Source organism: Bos mutus, chromosome 3, assembly GCF_027580195.1.
Source record: "Bos mutus isolate GX-2022 chromosome 3, NWIPB_WYAK_1.1, whole genome shotgun sequence".
NCBI classification, from domain to species: Eukaryota; Metazoa; Chordata; class Mammalia; order Artiodactyla; family Bovidae; genus Bos; species Bos mutus.
In genome coordinates this window covers 16,745,007-16,768,819 of record NC_091619.1, presented here as the reverse complement: position 1 = coordinate 16,768,819, position 23,813 = coordinate 16,745,007, and the positions used below count along the sequence as shown (strand labels likewise).

Sequence of the window (23,813 nt, the reverse complement as noted above, 5' to 3'; positions counted from 1 at the left end):
CGCAGGTAACGATATTCAATACGTTGTGATAATCCATAATAGAAAAGAATATAAGCATATATATATAGTTACAACGGAATCACTTTGCTGTACAGCAGATATTAACACAGTACAGCAGATATTAACACACTATCATCTATACGTAAATAATTTTTTTTAAAAAGCACGTAAATCTTCCCCATAGGCTTTGAAAAGCGTTGATGGTCTCCACCAAGCCAAAATCGAATAAAGAGTGGAGCAGTGATGTCTCCTTTTCTATTTATTTTCAAAAGTCTTCTTTCCCAGCTTCGCGCTGTCCTTTAGTTCCTGGCGAATGGTAGGTGGAGATGGGAATCAACTGGTAAGTAAGGTGCCTAAATGAATTTGCAATTCCTGCTCCATCCTCTTCTAAGCCCCCACCAAGAAATAACTGTTGACCGCTTGGCTCTAGGATCCTTACGTTCAGGCTGTAGCGGAAAACATGTCCGTCCGGCAGAAGAGCTCAATTCACGCGCAAACCCTGCAACGTCCCAGACATCTTCACCCGAGGGTGGGACTGCGAAACATGGCTTTCCTAAAAACACCCAAAAAACAGCGGGACAGATGAGCAGAATCCGATTTCACCAGGTTCTTGGCGCCAAAACAAACCATCGGGTCCGTCCCCTGCCGGACCTATACGACACGTAATCGACAATCCTCCGCCTTGCTAAATAGTCCTGTCTAAAACGTCTCGAATACACACTATTTTACCTCAAAAGGCCTTCCGAGGATAGACAGTGACCTCTGGGGCGCATCATCGTCCTGTTCGAATACATATACGGTTTTCCTATCATTTTCTCTTCATAGATTCCTCCGCCAGAAATTATATTCGCCGAGTCTTCACTTCCGGGTCCGCCATTTTGCTGCCTCCATTTCTTCACGAGGGGGGGTTAAAGGCCCCCAAAATATGCATATGTGAAAAGGCCAAAAAGTAACCGTCATTGACAGGGAGTCTTAACTAGAAAAGGAAACAGGACAAAACTGGCAGGCTCGGTGAAAGCACAGCCGGCAGCGTCCCGGACGAGGAGGTGAGGGGGAAAAAGAGATGCGTGGGCTCAAGGGGGCGTCAGGGCTGGAAGGGAGACTGCCGAGAAAAGTTGCACCGCTTCCCAGCTCGGCCCCGAACTTCTCGGTGCAGTCGGAGCGGCGCCCCCTCGCCAGAGCGGGGGCGGCTGAGGGAAGGAGAGGAAGGGGATGCTGCCGGGAGGAAGGGGAGGGGACTGGGAGGTGAAGAAGGGGGTGGGTGTAAGACCTGGGGCTGGGGAGCTGGACCGAGGGAAGCCAAGGCCACAGAGGTGACCGCTAGGGGGCAGCGCGGCGCGCGGGCTGGGGGCTAACCTCGAGGCTGAGACCCTGGCTCCCTGTCCCTAGTCGATCCTTCTTGCAGAAAGACTGAAGAGAAAAAGGATTCCCTAACTCTCTGATCCCAGGAATAGCCTAAAGATTATGAATGAGCTCAGCAATCTGAGCAAGAGCAGTGAGGGCTCCGCCTCCAGTTCTTGCACAGTTTGTACAGCTGGCGGAGCAGTGGGGACGTGTGCAATAGAAAAAGGTCTTCAGATCATGGACTCTTCAATTCCATTTCTCCTTCCCTAACCATTCTCCTTTTCTCACAGATTTTCTTGAGCCCGCAGACATCGTCCCATTCTTCTCTCCCTTTCCAGAAGGACCTTTCTCTCTCATCTCTCTTTTTAAAACATCTATGGAAAAGAATATTCTATGATTTACCTTCAGCAACTTAACATTTTTGGCCATCTGAGACTGTATTTTCATTGTACCATTTGATCCACCCAGTCCACAAGAGATGTTCTTAAGCATCTATGTTCATATATGCTTTGAGAGCAGTGAAAGAAGTGCCCCACCTAAATTTTTGTATCAACAGGCGAAATTACTCTCTTGTAATAGAGTACGTTGTTGTGAAGAGCTCAAGCACTTCATCAGTTATTAAAAAACACTTATTGAAAATTCTTGTGTGTTCGTTTGGGAGGGGAAGTGGATGCTCTGTTATTTTATTCATCTCCAAAATCCTGGGAGGCAAGTTAGATCAGTAGGGAAAGTGGAGGTACATTCACTAAGGGAGAATGTTTTCCTTTTGTTTTTAGTAATCAAGGGAGCTCAGAAGTACCTAGACTGTCTCTTATCCTTAGGCTGCATCTCTCATCTGGTGGTATATGGGAGAATGACACATAGAGCCCCCAAAATGCCATTATTTTAAAAATACATTTTACTTTTAACTTAAAAGCAAAGAGTGAGAATAAGGGAAGAAAAGAACCTTGAATACATATCTAGGAAACTTTTTTTTTTTCCTATCAAATGATGAATGCAACAGCCTATTCACATTCTGACCCCAAAGTTTAACTTATTAATTTATAATAAGAAATAAGGTTTTTGGTGGCCTGTTTAAACAATGGGATGAAACATTTGGGTCACTTGTCATTTAGAGGTACTGATACACAGACTCATAAATATGATTTGAAAGTGATAAAATTGACATATATATGAAGGCAGACTGTAGTGGACAAAATTGAGGGCTCAAAAATATTTTGTTAGAGTTCAGGAGCTAAGGACACTAGTTGCAGTGGGATTAAAATCGACTTAATTAAAGGATCTTGTCTTCCAGAAGTATCAGCTTCCCAGGAATGTGAAGCAAACTAGGTATCTCCTTAAGCAGATACCTCAGCCTACGACTGAATATTTTTTTGTGGTAGAGAATAGAGCTGAAATTTCAATATTAGGAGAATTTAATCTGCTGCATGTCAACATTTCTCAACATTCCTGTGTAGGACTTTCTTTCCCTTTGTAATCAGTTATCGTAGAGGTGTTTTGGGTTTTGTTTTGTTTTTCATTTTTTGAGGGGGAGGTGAGGGAATGTGCTGTGTGACTTGAGGCAGGATCTTAGTTGCCTGACCAGGGATTGAACCCAGCCCTAGCAGTGATAGTGTCAAGTCCTAACCACTGGACGGCCAGGGAATTCCTATAGAAGTGTTTAGGGCTTGGCGATACTTTTTTTATATATAGATATAACACATTGGCAGGCAGATTCTTAACCACTGGACCACCAGGGAAGTCCAGAGGAGTGTTTTAATAGATTGTTCAGGTAATGGTGATTATTCTTCTTCTATGTTACACAAAAACCCAACAAGTGGCAGGTGATTTCTTAAAAGTTAGTTGCAGTGAGGAATCTGAAACCATGTCAGTGAATGTTTTATACTTGATTACCTTAAAACCCATTGATGTGCTTTCCTTTGAATCACACTTTTTACCTGAGCATAATTCTGTGACATATATGGGTCATTTGAAAAATATTGGTTCACCAAATAATGCCCATCATCCAAATGATGTATTTTATACAATATTTAAAAATCACAGTTATTAGTATCACCACCATTTTATCAGAAAAGTTTATAGGGACTTCCTTGGTGGTCCAGTGGTTGAGAATTTGCCTGTCAATACAAGAGACATGGGTTTGATTCCTGGTCCAGGAAGATTCCATATGCCACAGAGCAACTAAGACAAAAAAAGTACAAGATGAAAGCAAATAGATAATAAAAATTAGATTTATCAAGAACAGCCATTTCCTCACTGGTTGGAAAGTTTGTAATATGTGGTGATTATATACCATTCAGACAATTCTCCATCGCATACAGGAACTTATTATCCTCTGCAACTCTGAATTTATGCCCAGGCCTCTTTCTTATTTACTTTACAACAACTATCAATTTAAATGGCCATTTTGGTTGCTTTTTAAGACAATCTCCATCATTTATTGCCTTTGATTTCATGTGTTTAACACAGCATTTTTTTTTTGGCTGCGCTGGGTCTTCTTTGCTACTCTTGGGCTTTCTTCACTTGTGCAGACAGGAGCTACTCTTTGTTATGGTGCATGGGCTTCTCTTTGTGATGGCTTCTCCTGGGTGGACCAGGCTCCAGGGTGCTCCAGCCCACGGGTGGACGGGCTTAGTTACTCCCCAGCACGTGAAATCTTCCCAGATCCAGGGATTAAACCCACGTCCCCTGCATTGGCAGGCAGATTCTTATCCACTGCACCACCAGGGAAGTGACAGAGTTGACTGTATGCCTTTTATGAGGAAAAAACTCTCCTACTCAGATGCTTTTATTTTACTGTGAGCTTTCACAACAATTTAATAATGCCAGCATTATTAAGTGAAAAACTGTAATGATTTTAGACGTAACTGTACTTTTAAACAAAGTATATAATCTGGCCAAACTGATGACTTTAAAAAACTCTAGGTATTGCTGAGGCACCTCTGACAGGTGCAGTGACATCTCTGTTCATTTTTGAAAAAGTGTCCTCCACATACCCAAGTCTCAATATCCTTGGTTTGTCTATTCATTTTTGTGTAACACATTATTTCTACCCATGGTTGTTTCGAAGGGATGCAATGCTGTTTTATTGAGTCCTTAAGCTAGAAAGGCAGCAATGTGTTTCATGTATTTTCAAAGTATTTTACTGGAGATTGAAAGTGAGGGAACTACGGTTTAGGGCCTGAAACTTTGCAAATACCTGACAATTTGTATTGAAGTAGAAAAGAAGTGCCTTATCAGATAGTCCACTTGAGAAGTATCTTACTTGTATTAGAATATGTATTCTAATACAAGAGGTCTTCTAAAAATATTTTTACAGGCATCTTTCCTTGTGTTTGAGTTACAGCTTCCTGAAAATTTGTGTTCCTATGTATAAAGATGTCTTTGGTGGACTTAGGGAAGAGGTTGCTAGAAGCAGCAAGAAAAGGCCAAGATGATGAAGTGAGAACATTGATGGCAAATGGTGCTCCATTCACCACAGACTGGGTAAGCTTTCTTAATTATTCCCAGCGTGTGCTGTTAGTAGCCTTTTTCTTAAAGACTAAATAGTCTGAATTGATTTTTGTTTATTGTCTTTCTGCCTCAGTCTCCCTACAAGAGTTTCATTATCTTTGTCTCATCTGAATATATGGTTTTCTTTTTCTTTTAGTTTTCCAAATTGAACGAATCTCCTGTGGATAGATAGGTGGTAATTGTAAGGTATTATATACTTGTAATTTTCTATAATGTTTTTTGGAGTATTTTCTAAAAGGTTTACTTCTCTCTGGAGTGTACTTGGGTTATAGGCTTCTGTAATTAGCTAGAAATTAAACAAAATCAGTATACTAAGAGTACATTTCTAAACTAATAAACTCCTGGTTTCCTTTTTTCTAAAATGTCCTCATTAATAACGAATAGCCTAGCTATTTTGTTTCCTTTTTCACTGTTAACGTTAAAGAGGAAGGTGTAATTTCATGAGTTCAAACAATCAGCTTGGAGAGCAGAGTGTCAGAAGGTCCAGGGTCTAGTCTATAACACGGGCTTGCTCAGTAGTCATAGATTTTGTTAGCATTGCCTAATTTTAACAATTCAATAAGCGGTGTCCTCTATTCTGAGGTGATTAATTCATAACTTTAGAGGCCAATACATCACAAAAAGGAAGAAAGGAAACCCAGGAGATTAACATTTCTATAAATAGACTTGAAAAGCACAGTGTGAGTTAAATCCAGTCAGGCAGAGAGACTGAATATATGAAAAGCAAAGAATAAATGAAATAGGTTTTAAATTAAAGAGCATAACCCAAGGAAAGGGCTAGATCTCTGACCAAATGGATGCTGATAGATAACTCTGATAGTAACAAGATTTACTTTGAGATGATACAGCCTTTGTTTGTTGCTATTGACACACTATTGCTAATCTTTTTTCTTTTGGCTCTTCATCTCATCAGTCTTTCTGCTTTGCTTTACTGTGGTAACAAACTTCTATTTCAACCAATTAGATTTGCACCCTAAATTTCACATGTCACTTTCTAGTTTTTGCCCTTTTCTCAAGAATTGTTTTGAACCTGCCTCTCCCCCCACTTTGTTCCTGACTCAACATGCTCTCTTCTATTTTTTTAACCTTCTAAGCCCTGTTTAAAATCATACCCTTTATGGAATTTTACTTGTTAAGTCCACCTGACTTAAAGCCATTATACTTAGCACTTATTTAATTGATAGTATGTTTATTTGTCCATTAGTATATTAATTTTAGTTAAATCATTTCTTCAGTTTATCTGTCCAGCCAGATTCTCTCTCCAAGGACAGGAACCTAGGCTTCTCCTGTTCTTCGTTTGTATCCCTCCAGTAACGATTTAGGACTTTGCACACAGTTGATATTAAATGAGTATTATTTCCCCACAGCTTGGAACATCACCCCTCCACCTTGCAGCCCAGTATGGTCATTATTCCACAGCAGAAGTGCTCCTTCGAGCAGGAGTTAGCAGGGATGCACGGACCAAAGTGGACAGGACCCCTTTGCACATGGCTGCAGCTGATGGACATGCACACATCGTGGAACTACTTGTTAGGGTAAAGCAAGAATAGTGGCGGGTCTATATTGTAAAAAAGACAAATAACCTTTCTATTTTCTTACTTAAACAGGCATTAGGAAACTAGGTTGGAAAAGATTAACTTTAGGACAGTTTATAGCACTGAGTTGTAGCTCTTTCAAGAGTCATCATAGCTATGAGTATTTTACTTTCTAATCTTTTGAAGGCGAAACAGACTATTGATTTTTCTTCATTCTTCTTCTGCAGGTGTTCTTTGCTCTTATGCCTGTTTCAGGCACTCAGCTTACTGTTAATAAATGCAACAAAAATCTGTTCTTTTCCCCTTTCTCTCCCATCTGTTATAATTTCCCAGTGATGTCCTTAAAAGACTCTCTCGTTTAAGGCATTGTGTCTGTCAGCATGCAGGAGAATTTTAGACGTGTTTTTCCCTTGATATTTCTTAAACATTTCTAAATTTGAGTATGTGTAATCACTATGGAAATCCTCAGTATCTGGTGATGGGATATTGCACCTGTGCTACTATAACCAGTATCTCTTTGAAAAAAATTACTTTTTTATGACAGAATGGTGCAGATGTGAATGCCAAGGACATGCTAAAGATGACAGCTCTGCACTGGGCCACAGAGCACCACCATCGAGATGTTGTAGAGCTGCTTATCAAATATGGAGCTGATGTCCATGCTTTCAGCAAGTTTGATAAATCTGCTTTTGACATAGCCCTGGAGAAGAACAATGCTGAGATTCTGGTCATCCTTCAGGTCCTGTTCTTTTTATACCACCACAGTATACTTCAGCTGAAGTTAAGGATTTTTCATAGGAGCTGAATCAAAACTGAATTTTCTGTATCTTATCAAAGTAGTACTTTCATTATGTCTCAATCTTGTGATTGTCATTAATATCTTAAAAAAAAATTCTATAAACCCCTGAATTATCTGTGGTGATTGAAGAGCAATGTTGTGACCAGTACAAAAATGAGATTTATGTGGCTTTAGAAATTTTTTTTCTCCATGAAAATTTCCCTTTTTAATTAAGCTTGACTTGGGATAATATGAAAAGCCTCTTTATGTTTTATGAACATACATCAACTGATGTGAGATAGAACATAGCTCTAAAGCATATTGAGTCGTAAGGAAACTATCTCAGAATTAAAAATCAGCTGTGATGGTATCATCCATTGATTTCTTAAGCCAGTATGTATATATCAGAAATAACAGGATGAGTGATACAAAGATTAATAGGGCATAGCCCTGTCCTTGGAGTGTTTACAGCATAATGAAGGTAAAGAGAAAATATAAAGCAGTACAGTACTATACTGATGTAACACTATGATGATAAACAGATACCTGGTAGGTGTTACGAGGGAGTTTTGATCATGCTTAAGGCAAAGATCAAAGTATATGTAGACTCTGAACTGAGTTTTGAAGGAGCATTAGGCAGAGATGTGAGAAAATGATACTCTAGGCTAGAAAAAGCAAATCAAAGACACAGAGGTGTGAAAGGGCATGGAATGATCAGGAAAGAGTACGTATTAATAGTTCTGTGCCTAGAGATTGGTCAAGAGAAGCAGAGTTTAGGAGTGGCAGGAGCTAAGACTTGAAAGGCAGAGTTCTGAACATAGGGGTGTGCAAGAGTATGGGCCATTTTGTGATGTTTCAATAGAAGCTTTTAAATATAGGATTGATATGAGAAAGTTTTTTAAAAAGGTAATTGTTTGAAGTGCGGTACACAGACCTGAGAGAGAAGACAATGCTAAAGACCGTATAGTAGTAGTAGTAGTGTTAGTCGCTCAGTCGTGTCTGACTCTTTGTGACCCCACAGACTGTAGCCCACCAGGCTCTTATGTCTCCAGGACTCTCCAGGCAAGAATACTGGAGTGGATTGCCATTCCATTCTCCAGAGGATCTTCCCAACCCAGGGATCAAATCTGTGTGTCCCGCATTGCAGGCAGATTCTTTACCGTCTAGTGACTTTCATTAGGCCAGGCAAGAGTCAATGAGGGCTAGAATTAAGGAAGTGATATGGAGGGTAGAAGGGGCAGGTTCAAGAAGGAATTTTACGGTAACCAGAGAATGGATAATCTGCTTCAATTGAAACTCATAGCAAAGGGATAGTTGTGTGTTAAAAAAAAAATAGCCAACGAAGTAAAATAGAGATAAGCATCTTTATACCAAAATTGTGCAGATATCCCTGAAAGCAAAAATGCAGTGTATGAAAATAGCCTTTAAAATCTGGTGCTCATTTGATTGTTTGTTATATATTCTCTTAGGGATTTCTTCAGTGGCAGAATGGAATAAGTAGTTGGACAAAACTCTGGAGAATATTGTTCTCTGTAGATTCTCTGCAGGGATCTTCAGCTAGCACCATGTTTATACATAATTGATCATAGAATATTAGTGCTGGAAATTCCTTTTTAGGCTACCCCTTTTATTTTTCAAATTAAAAGCCAGGTCCAGAGAGGTTAAGTGAATTGTCTAAAAGTCTTTGCAAATATACACCTTTTTTTTTTTAAGGTAGAAGTAATAGGGAAAGCAACCTAAGCTCTCTGTTGCCCTGGTCTGAGAAAAAAACAGTGGTGGTAATGAGAACTCTGAGGTCCCTAGGACATTGTGTGCCGGAACTAGATCTGCCTGACAGAGCATTGACGGGGGGAGGGGGCATGGCTGTTCAGTAACTATATAACTGAGGCTAGTTAGTAAGTGTTCTTACTTTGAAATATCTTGTGTTGTTTTATAGGAAGCAATGCAGAATCAGGTGAATGCTAATCCCGAGAGAGCCAACCCTGTGACTATGGCTACCCCATTCATCTTCACGTCAGGAGAAGTTGTCAACCTCGCAAGCCTTGTTTCTTCAGCCAGCACCAAGACAACCTCAGGTGATGTTCTGATAATGTGACATTTATTTTAGACTTAAAATGAACCCAAATTACAGGTTTTTTAAATAAGATGAATAGATACTCTGTCTGATATCCCCTCCTTTATTAAAATATTCCCCAAATGGAAGATTTATAATAGATTTTAAAGCTAATGCTTTATTCTTTCTGGAGGAAGGGAAGATCATACTTTAGGATTATACATAAATGCTTGACTGTGTTAAAAGTAAAATATCCTACAGATTAATCTGTTGAAGGGTTATGTCTGACCCCAAAATGAAAATATAAGGTGCTTTAATATGGTACTGCTAAGGAAAATAGTTAAATATTTATAGTCTAAATCAGTAACAAATAAGAAAATAAACATAAATGGTTGTTGGATGCTGATATAAAAGAGGTGAGTATGGTTATTCGACTAAAGTTGAAGAGTCCTGATTTGTTCTTGAGAACATATAAAACAACAATATAGCGAAGAAACGCCCTTGGTGTTGCTCTTTTGACACTTGTATGTATTTGTTTTAATTTATTCATTTTTGGCTGCTCTGGGTCCTTGTTGCTGCTCAGGCTTTCTCTAGTTGTGGCAGGTGGGGGCTACTCTTAGTTGGGTGCACAGGCTCTCGTTGTGGTGGTTTCTCTTATTGAGGAGCGCAGGCTCTAGGTGTGTGGGCTTCAGCGCTTGCTGCGTGTGGGCTCCGTAGTTGCAGCTCGTGGGCTCTAGAGCACTAGCTTAGTAGGCTTGGTTGCTCTGCAGCATGTGGGATCCTCCTGGACCCAGGATCAAACCGCGTCCCCTGCATTGGAAGGCAGAGTCTTATCTACTGTACCACCAGTACACAGTATTTATGTTTTAAATAAAAATAAAAAATCTATCTAGAAAGGAGCAAATCTAATTTTGCTGTACAGCAGAAACTAGTACAACATTGTAAATCAACTATAATAAATTTTTTTAAATAAAAAAGAACAAATCAAGTTTATTTTCAACATCTCCTTACAGATATTTTTTTACAATGAGGAGATTATGTCTTCATTTAAATAAATGTTCCTACTGACCCTGGGTTTCTTTTTCTTTTTCTGATTTTCATTTAAAAATTGCAACTGCATTCATAGTTGTTTGTAAAATATCAGAGGAAGATCTTGACTGATGTATTATTATTGAGAGGCAGTATAAACTAGAAAGAATAGATACACAGTATACAAAGGTTTTTGCATTCCAGAACTGCTTTCAAATACTGATTTATTAATTGGCTAAGATACTTAGCAGCAGCAAGATACTTGACCTTAGAAATACTACTTACTTCCCTAAGCCTTCTGTACTTATATATTAAATTAGAATATAATAATCTACTTCATGAGGTTGTGGTGAGACTGAGATTTTGTATTTCAGTACCCATTTTATAGCAGGGCTTCAGTAATAGCTAATGTTGAATGAAAATGTAACTTCTCAGTGAAGGTTGACTCTCTCAGGCCCACAAGGGGGCAGTAGTGCCCTTCATTTTATAAGCTATCAACTGTCATTTAAAATTGCTATGCTTTGGTTTTCAGCTGGATGATTCAAAAAGTTTATCTTAAATATATGTATACATGTAATCAGAATATTCACAGCCATTTGGGTTTGTTGTGGTTCATGCCGCACTGATTAGAGCAAGTGTTTTTTTAATTCAAAAGTTTTTAGAAGCCAATAAAGTAATATGTTTACAACATGGGCTAGAATTAAGTCTTTAGTCTAACTACTGAAATTCTCCAGACTCTTACCTGAAATGATAAACAAAGTTGAAGGCATGCAGCATAAGGATTCTTAGCCTTGGTTCCTGTGGACCTATATCATGCTTGTCATGTTGCTTCTGGCAAACCTACTCCTTTTTTCTCTTCTGTATGTTGACAGCAGCAAATTGAAATTGCTGAACCCTCTCATAATTAGAGCTGATCTCTCCGGTGTCATCCTACTCATGAAGCAGTTCTACCTAGCTCTTTCCCTTGAGGGGATTGGCCTATCAGTGCAGATAAAAGAAAGGAGAAAAGTTCTAAGTCAAATTCGGGTTGTGTTGTTGAACTGGGTTTAAAGATTTTCTTTTCCTGAATGGTGGAGAAGCCCTCTTGTTTCCCATCATCCAACAATATTTTTAGGAATTAACTGAAAGTGGGCTTCCCTGGTGGTCTAGTGGTTAAGAATCTGCCTTGCAATGCAAGCAACACCAGTTCAGGAAGATCCTACTTGCTGTGGAGCAACTGAGCCTGTGCACCACAGCTACTGAGCCAGTGCTTTAGAGCCCAGGAGTCACAACTACTGAGCCCAAACACTGCAACTACTGAAGCCCACACACTTAGCACCTATACTTTGAGACAAGAAAAACCACCACAGTGAGAAGCCTGTGCACTTCAACGAAGAGTAGCCCCTGCTTGCCTCAACTGGAGAAAAGCCCGAACACACAACAAAGACCCACCACAGCCCAAAATAAAATAAATACATAAATTTTTTTTTATAAGAATTAACTGTAAGTATCCCAGGATTGTCATTTTGGTGGATATTTTTGATACCAAAATCCAGACTGTAAAGATTGCTTTCAATTTTCCATTTGTGACTAAAGATATCAGTTATCATCAGTGCCACCATCAAACTGCAGTGACTGGAGAAGGCAGACTTAACTTAAATATTAATCAGGGCAAACAGAGTTATGAAGATAAATTTCCTTTTTCTGTAGAATCATAAGATGCACTCCAAAGTCAAGTACGAATTGCCTTGTATTGGTTCATAAAGAGTACAGGCTTTGGAATCTGACATAGGTTCTAATCTGGGCTCTTGAGATTCACTAGCTGCATGACCCTGGGCAAATTACTTAGTTTTTCTGAATCTTAGCGACTAAACCACCACCACCAGTTTTCACTGACTTGGTGAGACTGCCTAGCCAACCATAGCACATGCCCCTAATCCTGATCTGAAGAGTTTATTTATATAAGCCACATTCTGAGTAGGTAACAAATTGTCACTAACAATGCCATTTTCCTTCCAGCAGCCATGCACATTTCACTTTATTGATGGGGGTCTTGTATTAAAACGAAGCAATTAGCATTGTTTAACAATAAGGTACTTTATTTTTCCAGAACTCTCTGGGATAAGTCTAAAGAGATCATTTGTATCATTTCTTTTCAGTTTCAACTTTTCAATTTAGTATTCTATCAGAATACTAAACCTAATTTTTCACAAATGTTCTTTCTTCATCTTGTTATTGAGGAGAAGTTGGGTGAGTCATTATGTTTGAATTAGAGGGAGAACAAATACCCTTAGGTTGGAATCATCATATGCTAAAAAGTATATAATGCCTTTTTCATGAAGCAGTTCTACACAAGTAGTCTCCTTTAGCTTGGTGGCCTACCTGATTTGTCCTACTTGAACTTTAAGTGTAACAGCCTTGTTTGTGTGTTTGTCTGTGTGTGTTTAACTGTGATAAAATAATAGCAGTGTATTTTTTATTGTTAATGACTTACTGTCACATATATTCCAACCTCCATGAGGGATGTATCTAAAACTTGCTTGTTCCTTGTTTGTTTCATTTGTGAGTTCTTATGTCAGCACTTGGTATGATAGTCTGAGTGATAAGAAAAACATGAACTAAGCAGGAAAATTAGAGTATAAGCTATAGCTAATCTTGCTCTTACAAGGTCATTAGATTGACACAAGCTCTTTCTAGAGGTCACGCACTGTGTTTCACTGGGTTCCTTGAGTATGAGAGAATTGAAATAAGCATATCATTATTTTCCACCCTTATCTTCACTCCCACAGTCATTATCCAAAAGCTTTGAAAGTATTTTACAGATAACTGACTTTTTTTAAGGTATATTATTGAGAAAACAAAAAGTAAGAGTACATTTAGGGCTTCCCTGGTGGTTCGGAGGTAAAGAGCCTGCCTGCCAGTGCGGGAGATACAGGTTTGTACATGGCGCAGAGTAAGCCCGTGCCCCACAACTGATTGAGCCTGTGGTCGCGAGCCCAGCAATTGCAACTGTGGAAGCCTCACGCCCTAGAGCCCATGCTCCACAACTAGAGAAGCCACCACAATGAGAAGCCCATGCCCCACAGCTAGAGAGGAGCCCCTGCTCCCTGAAACCAGAAGAAAGCCTATGTCGCAATGAACACCCAGCCCAGCCAAAATAAATAAAAGTAACTAATTACTTTTTTTAAAAAAAGATAAGTGTATCAGTCCATTTCATTCAGGAGACAAAATCATGTGTGGTATATTTTAATTATACATAATTTTATTATACATATGTAAGAAATACTTATGTATATACAATAAATATATATAATAAATATATAATTAATAAACTTAATTTCTAAAAACTTGTTAGTAACTATTAAGAGGTGAGGAGAACTCTAAAGAATATAGGAATAGCCAGTATGGGGAGCAGTCACTTCTATGTGATAAAACTTAATCTCCTGCCAGATGACAGGAAATATTTATAGGATTAGCTTCAGTATCACAAGGCAAAGAAGGGTGGATTTGGCGCCAAGCGGCAATTAATTTGTGATTGGTACAATAAGTTATTTCTGAAATTATAGTGAAAGACCTGGGGAAGTGCAATTCATGTTATTAAAGTTGGATTTATGCAAAAGTGTTGAGTAATACTTCCGGTTCATAAAATTAGGCATGCCTGTTGCCAGATCTAATGCACTTCCCTCTTCGAACTTAGCTGTAAGTATATTACATACATAAAGGAAAAGGTTATGAACGAAGTTTTTTTAAATAGCACATCATGACATAACTAAGTAATTGTAATTTTTTAGCATCAATTATTGTACTGTCCTTTGACATTCAAAATGTGAAACTGCATGTTTTTAACTGTCCTTGCCCTTGAGGTCAGTCCTAGTCTTCTCACCTCTGGTGAAAAGAAGAGGCGTGACTGACTAAAGCCCAGGAGGGGCCTATTCCCTCACCACTGCCTAGCTTGGGGTGCGGCATGCTCTGTATGCTTACTGCCTGCTGCCAAGAAGGGCTCTGAACAGCCAGCCTTGGGAGTGGTTGGAACTCTTGGTGTGTTAGCTGCTGATGCTCAGCCTTGACAGTGCCAAGAGAATGATCAGATGAAGAGAATGTAATGGCCCTATACCAAGCATATTATCTTAATCCACTTTAAAGGGAAAACTTTAAACCTTAAGAGTTTTAACACCATGATAATCAGTTTATATAAGTTTGTATTAGAAAGCAAGATTAAGGAAAAGCTGAGATTTTGATTTAATAAGCTATTTTAGTTCATCTCTATTCTCTCCACTGGACCTCATTTGCCTTTTTTACCAAAATAGGTGACCCCCATGCCTCCTCAACAGTACACTTCTCAAATTCTACCACCTCAGTGCTGGCCACCCTTGCAGCTCTTGCTGAGGCATCAGGCCCCCTCTCCAACTCACACAGAGCCACAGGTAGGTAAGGGATATCTGCTGGGTGAATCACCATTTCTTCTTTTGTTTTCAACTCTCCAGCAGATTTACTTTTCCATGAAATGTTAAAGAATTATGGTTAGAGACAACTAGGATAAAGGGATGTAGAGTCACTGAACATCAGGATGAAAAATCACTAAGTGATACAATCAGTCAGCTGAATAATGTCAGAGAATGAGTAAGTTACTCCTTTGTATTCTTGCAGCTTCAAGCTTGTTTGCACTGACTTGAGTTACATCAGATTGAAATGTTTCGTCTTATATAGCAGAGTTTTGGAAATACTCTATGTTGTGTTTTGACTGATACTATCATAGAATGATTCAAAATAGCAGCCTAGATACCTTGTATTAAAGCATCAAAATACATGGGACTGCTGCCTCGCTCATTGTTCCATCCTGTGTATCCCAGGTTGGCATGCTTCATTTCACTGGAGATGTTACTTTGGCATTCCCAGTGGATTTGTGGAGATAAATCCTGTATAGTGCCTTCTGATTTTAAAACAGAAAGGTTTCATGTCCCTTAGCCAGAGCTAGTGGCCTCCAGGGAAAAGGTTTAAGACTTCATATAGGTAGGAGGCAAATAGTTATAGATAGGGGTAAATAGTCATCTAGGAATCTTTCTGGAGCCCTCTGGCAATCTGCTCCATCATAAATGAAAGCAGATTGTTGATTTCTTTCTGCCATAGACATTTAGATGCTGAGAACATTCCTCTAATTCTATTTTTCCAACTGGTAGCAATCATAAAGATCTCTACTCAGATGTGTATGAATGAGCAGCATGGCAGAGGAAAAAGCAACATATTAAACTTGTGCTTGTTAATTTTTCTAATTTGCTCTTTGATGTTGGATAAATCATTTGACTTCTTCAGGTCTGTCTCCTCATCTCTAACATGGTAGTTGGATTAGATTATCTGTCAGGGTCCTTTCAGCTCTAACATTTAACTGTTCTTTGCTTCTAAGAGGTGTGAATGCTCTATTTCCATTGAACTGCCTGAACGCATCTCATATGGATAGTTCCTGCCCCTGTTGCAAACTTCTCCTTGTGACTCTTTAGATAACAGAAATTTCATAGTAGTAGGAGCTGTTTCCCCTAATAGTTACTGGGGATATTGACTAACCAAAGTGAAAATCTTTATTCAATGTGATACATGTAAAGTTCTTATTAATAGAAAAGTGCCTGGCCCATAGTAAATAGTGTTCGTTGCTATTAATGTTATTGTTGATCAATCAGATGGGAGAAGCCACCTGTTTTTGTCTGTCAAACTTCTTCAGTGTTTTGACTTCTTGACATGTTATTTTGTTAATTCTCTATTAAATGCCTTTATTTCTTATAGAAATAGGTCTACTTTAATTTATAGTTATAGTTCTAGGCTCTATAGATTTATTTAGACTTTCAAGATACTTCCTGAAAAAAAAGAGTCCCAAGATCAAGTATGTTGGGGAAACTCAGCATATCTTATTTTCTATTAGAGAGTCACAATGCTCATTTGTCTATTAGGGTCTCTGATACTTACTGCAAAATAAAAACAAATTTAAGCATATTTAAACTAACATTTTGAAAATGTGTTTGTATATAGAACCTGTCTGGTGAAAGCTAACATGTCAGTGAAGACATTTTAGAAAATACTGTTCTAATGCATTTCAAGTTTTTCTATTCCTGATATTATCAATTTCAAGGAGGCTGAAATTACTCCTAATTTTTTAAGCTGTAGTTTTATATTTACTTTTGTCATCTCTAGCTAATTCAGAAGAAATCATAGAGGGCAATTCTGTTGATTCATCAATCCAGCAAGTGGTGGGGAGTGGAGGCCAGAGGGTCATCACCATAGTGACTGATGGAATCCCTCTGGGTAATATCCAAACTGCAATCCCTGCTGGAGGCATTGGCCAGCCATTTATTGTGACTGTGCAAGATGGACAGCAAGGTGAGTTGTCCTATTAAAAGATATTTTAGACACTCAACACACCTCTAAAAACGAAGCATTAGGGCAAGTTAGGGGGAAATGGAGAATGCCATATCCTAGATGGGGCAAAGAAGCTCTGAAAAAGAAAAAAAAAAAAAAACCGAAACCAATCAAATTCTCCTGCTGCTGCTGCTGCTAAGTCGATTCAGTCGTGTCCAACTCTGTGCGACCTCATAGATGGCAGCCCACCAGGCTCCCCCGTCCCTGGGATTCTCCAGGCAAGAACACTGGAGTGGGTTGCCATTTCCTTCTCCAATGCATGAAAGTGAAAAGTGAAAGTGAAGTCGCTCAGTCGTGTCCGACTCTTCACGACCCCATGAACTGTAGCTTACCAGGCTCCTCCATCCATGGGATTTTCAGGCAAGAGTACTGGAGTGTGATGCCACAAATTCTCCTAATATATATAAAATATGTGAGTAAAACCAATAATCTGATAGAAAAAAGAGCAAGTATTGCAAACTAGTAGTTCACAGAAAATACTGATGGTTCTTAAAAATAGGAAAATTTATTTCATTTATGGCAAGAGAAATATAAATACTGCACCAATATACCATTAAAGCATGATGCTGTCAAGGGTATGGGGAAACAGGCACTCTTATAAATCACTGGTAAGAGTGTGAATGCATCCTCTAAAGAGCAAATTGTCAACATGCATCAGTATTGAAGCTGCACATACCTTCTGGTTAAAAAGTTATTTTTCTATGAATTTATATTCACACACACAGAAATGACCTATATACTATTTGTTACAGCATTATTTGTAATCATCAGATTAAAAAGAACCTAAGTAGAAGTCATTAATGGAACTTGATAAATAAATTATGGTATACCCTACTCATGCAATGGAATACTATGCAGCTATTAAAAACAATGAAGAGGATTCTTATATACCAGTATGGTCTGATCTCCAAAATACCTTAAGTGACAAGAGTAAGATACAGGCAGTGTGTAGAGTATGCTACACTGTATGTTTTAAAGGGATAAGTTTATATGTATATTTGCTAATATATTTGTAGACTTAGACTATCTCTGGAAGAACATTCAGAAATAACATTTAACATTGGTTCCCTTCTGGCAGGGCACCTGGGCAGCTAGAGATGGATGAGAAGCTTTTAAGTGTATATGCTTTTATAGCTTTTAATCTTTGAACCATCTGAATGTATTAGTTATTAAAAAATACTTAAGTAAAATTTTTTTTTAAAAAAGAGAAACTAACGTTACAACTTCATTCCTCAGAAATACTAGAGGTTGAAAAAGGAGGGTTGGTATCATTGCCTTTTGTGTCATCAGCAATTTGAGTTGGCCTAAATAATTATGAGGATTCTATAATTTTTAAATTATTTGAATTGATGGATCTTTGCAGTATGGGAAGAAAGAGTAGGAATTAAACCTTTATAATCCAAGCTTTGGTATCATAAGTTCTTGGAATTTTATTTGGAAATATACTACTGATGTTTTTGTGGACATTATCACTTAAAGTTTGGGGGAGCTCACAGAGTAGGTGAGAGACTACTTAGAATTAAGTAAATGAGAACGGTGTTTTGGGGGTTTTTTGTTTTTTTTTTGCTTTTTTAAGATTGAAGTTGTTTTAAGGGAAAAAAATAAAAATTTAAAGTCCTCTGGCTTGCGGGATCTTAGTTCCCTGACCAAGGATTGAACCCGTGCCCCTTGCATTGGGAGCATAGAGTTTTAACCACCGGACCACTGGGAAAGTCCTAGGGGGGCAATTTTTTTCAAGGTTTTGCCTGGATAAACTGCACTACTTTTTACAGATGCATTTAACCAGGCTCAAAGAAGGAAAGCCAAAATTTTGTGAATTAACTGTAAGAAATTTTAAATTCCAGACAAAACTTCCATTTCCACTTAGCAGATATCTAAGCTGCTTTCTACTGCTATCAATTGATGCTATCAATTTTTGCTTTAAACGAAAATCATAATGCATCCTAAAACCTAAATATAATTTTAACTTTTAATTTTGAGATAATTGTACATGTAATTGTACATGATAATTCATGTACAGTTGTAAGAAATAATATAGAAAGATCCCATATATCTATCACTCAGTTTCCCCAAGTGATAGCATTTTGAATAATAGTACAAATATTTTGTACTATTTTGTGCATGTGTGCTAAGTCGCTTCACTCATAATTCAACTCTTTGCGACTCCACGGACTGTAGCCTGCCATGCTCCTCTGTCCATGGGATTCTCCAGGCAAGAATGCTGGTGTGGGTTGCCATGCCCTCCAGGGGATCCTCCGGATCCAGGGATTGAACCCATGTCACTTATGTCTGCTGCATTGGCAGGCAGGTTCTTTACCGCTAGTGCCACCTGGGAAGCCTACTGTACTATTTTGTATAATATACAAATAGTGCAATATTACAGACAGGAAATTTACCTTGGTACAACCCACCAACCTTATTGAAATTTTTTTTGCAGTTTTCTCTGCCTTCATTTGTGAGTTTGTGTTCTGTGCAATTTACTGTATGTGCACCACCACAGTTGAGATAGAAAGTAATTCTATCACAGGGATTCCTTGTGCTACTCTATATCTACAGCCACTTCCCTTCCCACCCCATTCCTAACCATTGGTGACCACTAATTCATCTGTTCTCTATCATTATACTTTCGTCATTTCAAGAATGTTATAGAAATGGAATCATATAGTATATAGCTTTTGCAATAGGGTTTTTTTCCCTCAGCATAATTCCCTGAAGGTCTATCCAGTTGATGTTTGTATCAGTAGTTCATTTCTTTTTATTGCTGAGTAGTATTCCATGGTATGGATGTACCATACTTTATTTAATCACTTAACTACTTAAGTTGTCTCCAGCTTTTAGCTATATATGAATAAAGCTGTTATGACTCATCATGTACAGGCTTTATAGGAACATAAATTTTCATTTTCTGGGGTAAATGTCCAAAAGTACAGTTTCTGGGTCATATGGTAAATACATGTTCAGTTTTGTAAAAAAAAATTTTTTTTCTACAGTGAAAAAAAAAAAAAATTTTTTTTTTTACAAAACTGAACATTTTCACCAGCAATTTATGAATAATCCAGTTTCTCCACATTCTTGCCAGAATTGGGTGTTGGGTGTTATCACTGTTTTTAAAATTTTAGCCATTCTAATAGGTGTGCAGTACATCTTGTGTGTTGTATGCATATGTGTTGACCCTTTTCTCACTTATCTATGAGAAGAGAAATAGTTAAATTAGATATAGCTGATGGTAAACTGCTTTCATGAAAGTTTTCTTAAAATTCTTATTTAAGACATTATACCTACTTTAGATAAGTTATTCCTCCAGAATTGTAAGCTAAGTGGTCACACCTTCTGATTTATAGTCAGACACTTTTATATAAAAGCTTCAGAGTTGGGTCTTAACTGCATGGCTTCCAAACCTGCAAACCATTGCCCTTCCTTTCTGAAGTCGTCTTTATCTTTCTGTTTTTAAAAAATGTGTATTTGGCTCTGGGTCTTAGTTGTGGCACATAGGGTCTTCATTACATCATGCAAGATATTTAGTTGTGGTGCACGAACTCTCTAGTTGTAGCGTGCAGGCTTAGTAATTGTGATATTCAGGCTCCAGAGCACACGGGCTTCACTAGTTGCCACATGTAGGCTTAGTTGCTCCAGGTCATATGGGATCTTCGTGTCCTAAAGAGAGCTCAAACCTGTATCCCCTGCATTGCAAGAAGGATTCTTAACCACCAGGGAAGTCCCTCTGAAGTCTTCTTAGTGCCTCTAATCTTTTTGGTTTCTCTCTACAAAGCCATGCCTTACCATTGATTCTAAAATCCGAAGAGATATGAACAGTAAGATATCAGAGAATATGTTTTAGTTTGTTTTCTGATTCAAAGTAAGCAAAATCTCTTTGTTTTACTATGTATTCATCACCTCCAATTGGTGTCCTTTGGCTTATAGTTCTAACTGTACCTGCTGGTCAGGTTGCAGAGGAGACTGTCATTGAGGAAGAGGCAGAAGAAGCAGAGAAATTGCCACTGACTAAGAAACCAAGGATAGAAGAGATGACAAACAGTGTGGAAGAAAGCAAGGTAATATTTTTAGCAGTGGTGGAGAGAAGGCAAAGACTCAAAAGCCAGACTTCTCAAGGCCTGAACCCTTGTCTCTTTGTCTGCTCTTAGGAATCCTCACCTGTGTGGCTTACTTTTACAGGAAGGCACTGAGAGAGAGCTACTTCAGCAGCGCCTCCAGGAGGCTAATCGAAGAGCCCAGGAGTACCGACACCAGCTCCTAAAGAAAGAGCAGGAGGCAGAACAGTACCGTCTCAGACTGGAGGCCATGGCCCGACAACAGCCCAATGGAGTTGATTTTGCCATGGTTGAAGAGGTGGCTGAGGTAGATGCTGTAGTAGTCACGGAGCGGGAGATGGAAGAAAGAGAGACAGAAGTGACTGGGGCAGTAGGGACCGCAGAGCCTCATACTGGAGTTTCCATGGAAACTGTTTCAACTTAATGTGCAAGGGCCACAACTTGTACTGTGTCCATCTTTTTCCTCTTAAAAAAAAAATACAGAGGACAAACATTGTGTAAAAATTAAGAATGTCCTAAAGAAGAAAATTATAGCAGGGTACAATGCTATAGGCTACAACTTGGGCTCAGGAAAGCTCTCTATGCAACTGGAAAATTTGAAGCCAAATTTAGGGAACACGTCTTCTGAGGGTCCAGAATAATAAGGACCAGATTTCTCAGCTCACATCATTGCTTGAAGCATAGTGGTAAAAGAAAGGTGGATGTTATGGACCGATTGTTTTTTAAATAACTGACTTTCTATCAGAAGATTTTGAAATAATATTTCTAATATGTACATACCCAGAGCCTTTAATAGTTGTACCATCAAGTGACCTGAAACTTTGCCTTAGATTATGATGTGTACCCATTAGGGAAGAAACCTAATTGGGAGGAGGGATTAGATGTAAGCTTTGGGGAAGACAAAGAAATATACTCTGCTCCCAAAGGAACAGGCAGGCACTCCCCACTATCCTGAGTTAATTTCCCTGAGAAGAAATCACCTAAGTAAATTTGCATCCACTGTGTGTCCATAGCCCAGATGCCCATTTAAGAAGCTAAAATAGAATTTTTAAAAACTGGAAAGGAAAGAAAACTTGTTCATGTGCGAGAAGTGTATGTAGATCCCAAATCCTCCAGCTGCACCTCTGCGATGCTGGAAAGTGGCCAGAAAAGAGGCCCATGGGGTTAGGAAACAGTCTGGTCTCGAGATACCAACTTTGCTTTGGCTAGATTTTATGAAATTGCAATGAGGAGGGTAGTCTGCTGTCAGAACAACTTGCTTTCAAACATTTATTTATGTAATGTCAAGCTTTAATATCAACTTTTTTTAAAATATAAATTTATTTATTTTAATTGGAGGCTAATTACTTTACAATATTGTATTGGTTTTGCCATACATTGACATGAATCCTCCACGGGTGTACACGTGTTCCCCATCCTGAACCCCCCTCCCACCTCCCTCCCCATACCATCCCTCTGGGTCATCCCAGTGCACCAGCCCCGAGCATCCTGTATCATGCATCAAACCTGGACTGGCGATTCATTTCACGTATGATATTATACATGTTTCAATGCCATTCTCTGAAATCATCCCACCCTTGCCTCTCCCACAGAGTCCAAAAGACTGTTCTATACATCTGTGTCTCTTTTTACTGTCTCACATACAGGGTTATCATTACCATCTTTCTAAATTCCATATATATGTGTTAGTATGCTGTATTGGTGTTTTTCTTTCTGGTTTACTTCACTCTGTATAATAGGCTCCAGTTTCATCCACCTCATTAGAACTGATTCAAATATATTCTTTTTAATGGCTGAGTAATACTCCATTGTGTATATGTTAAACTTTTTAACTTTATAAAATTTTGTTGAGTTTGCTAAGTGTGCCTTTCTGTGGAACTTACATGGTATCCACTCATATGCAAGAAAATACAGGAGAGATGAAGGCTGAGGATGTTGTATAGTTTTTATCCATCTGATTTGGGATGCGTACACTGTTTTCTAAGATCAGGTCTTGTGTAGAGCTTTTGTGCTTTACAGGTGCTCAGTGTGTTGGCAGAGGGGATAAGGACAACCCGTGCCATAACGTAAGGAACCCGAGATTCTGGCCAGATCTTTGTCACCTTACTCTTCTCTGTCCCACCATGCCTGCTCCTTTTGCCTAGACACTTTAGAAAGTGTTTCATTGCTGGGATTTCTTGGAGCTTTTTTTTAAAAACAGAGTGGGAATATGGGTGGAGAGAGAGAGGTTGTGGAGAGGTCATCATCCTGGACTTGCTTTGTTATAAATTAGAAGCAACCAGAGGGAGATGTGAAGGACAGGGAAGCCTGGCATGCTGCAGTCCACAGGGTCGCAAAGAGTCGGACACGACTGAGCAGACTGAACAAGAGGGAGATGTGCCAAGTAAACAGTTGAATGACTGTTTAGAATAAGGTTTTCTTAATTAGCGATCATGGGGAAAACATGTATTTTTAGTTTGGAATAAAATGTGACAGTTAACAGGGTTCTGTTTACCTTGATTAGTGAAGTAATTTGCTGCAGTTTTCCAGAGTAGCAGAATCATTTAGGGCTCAAAATAGACTGTAAACATAACTCCCCAAACCAAATTTAACAAAAGTGAAAAGAAAAGTGAAAGTGAAGCCGCTCCATCGTGTCCAACTCTTTGCAACCCCTTGGACTGTAGCATACCAGGCTCCTCCATCCATCGGATTCTCCAGGCAAGAATACTGGAGTGGGTTGCCATTTCCTTCTCCAGGGGATCTTCCCGACCCAGGGATTGAACTCAGGTCTCCCGCATTGCAGGCAGACGCTTTACCCTCTGAGCCACCAAGGAAGCCCCGAAAGAATTGGCTATTAGAGGCTTATAGACAAAAATATCAGTTTTGAAATGAATCTTGGCTGTGGGCCACCTTAGCTAGGTTTTCTCCATGGACCAAGTACTGAGCACTTTCCAGATGATCAGAGATTAGTCTGCACCATTGGGGATGGTGGAGAAATGCAGTGGAGCAGCCTAGGTAAGGGTGAGTGTAAAATGGTGGTTTCTGCTGTCAAATCGTCCTGTTTCTATTTGCAATGTTTTTCCTTTTTCTGAGTCCCTTTGTGAATCAGGTGCTAACAGTAAGCTGCTATTGTGTTCCATTTCAGAGCT

General features: G+C 38.9%; 1 protein-coding gene and 1 long non-coding RNA gene across 6 annotated transcripts; one reads left to right on the top strand and one right to left on the bottom strand.

The window, feature by feature from the left end:
* Positions 1 to 241: 241 nt before the first annotated feature.
* LOC138987190 (uncharacterized) lies at positions 242 to 1,628 on the bottom strand. The gene is made up of 2 exons (XR_011463592.1): positions 1,357 to 1,628; positions 242 to 893 (listed from the first exon to the last, which is right to left on the bottom strand). It is a non-coding gene; the product is annotated as an uncharacterized lncRNA (long non-coding RNA).
* On the top strand, positions 823 to 23,312 carry GABPB2 (GA binding protein transcription factor subunit beta 2). Of its 5 annotated transcripts, XM_070367123.1 has the most exons (9): positions 823 to 1,046; positions 4,691 to 4,830; positions 6,225 to 6,392; positions 6,937 to 7,131; positions 9,107 to 9,245; positions 14,539 to 14,655; positions 16,412 to 16,597; positions 20,558 to 20,688; positions 20,810 to 23,312. In XM_070367123.1, the coding sequence occupies exons 2-9, from the start codon at positions 4,723 to 4,725 to the stop codon at positions 21,107 to 21,109; spliced, it is 1,344 nt and encodes a 447-aa protein (XP_070223224.1). In that variant the 5' UTR covers positions 823 to 1,046; positions 4,691 to 4,722; the 3' UTR covers positions 21,110 to 23,312. The 5 variants fall into 5 exon arrangements, with proteins under 5 accessions (XP_070223224.1, XP_070223226.1, XP_070223227.1 ...); XM_070367125.1 differs by lacking the exon at positions 6,225 to 6,392; XM_070367126.1 differs by lacking the exon at positions 6,937 to 7,131.
* Positions 23,313 to 23,813: the final 501 nt, after the last annotated feature.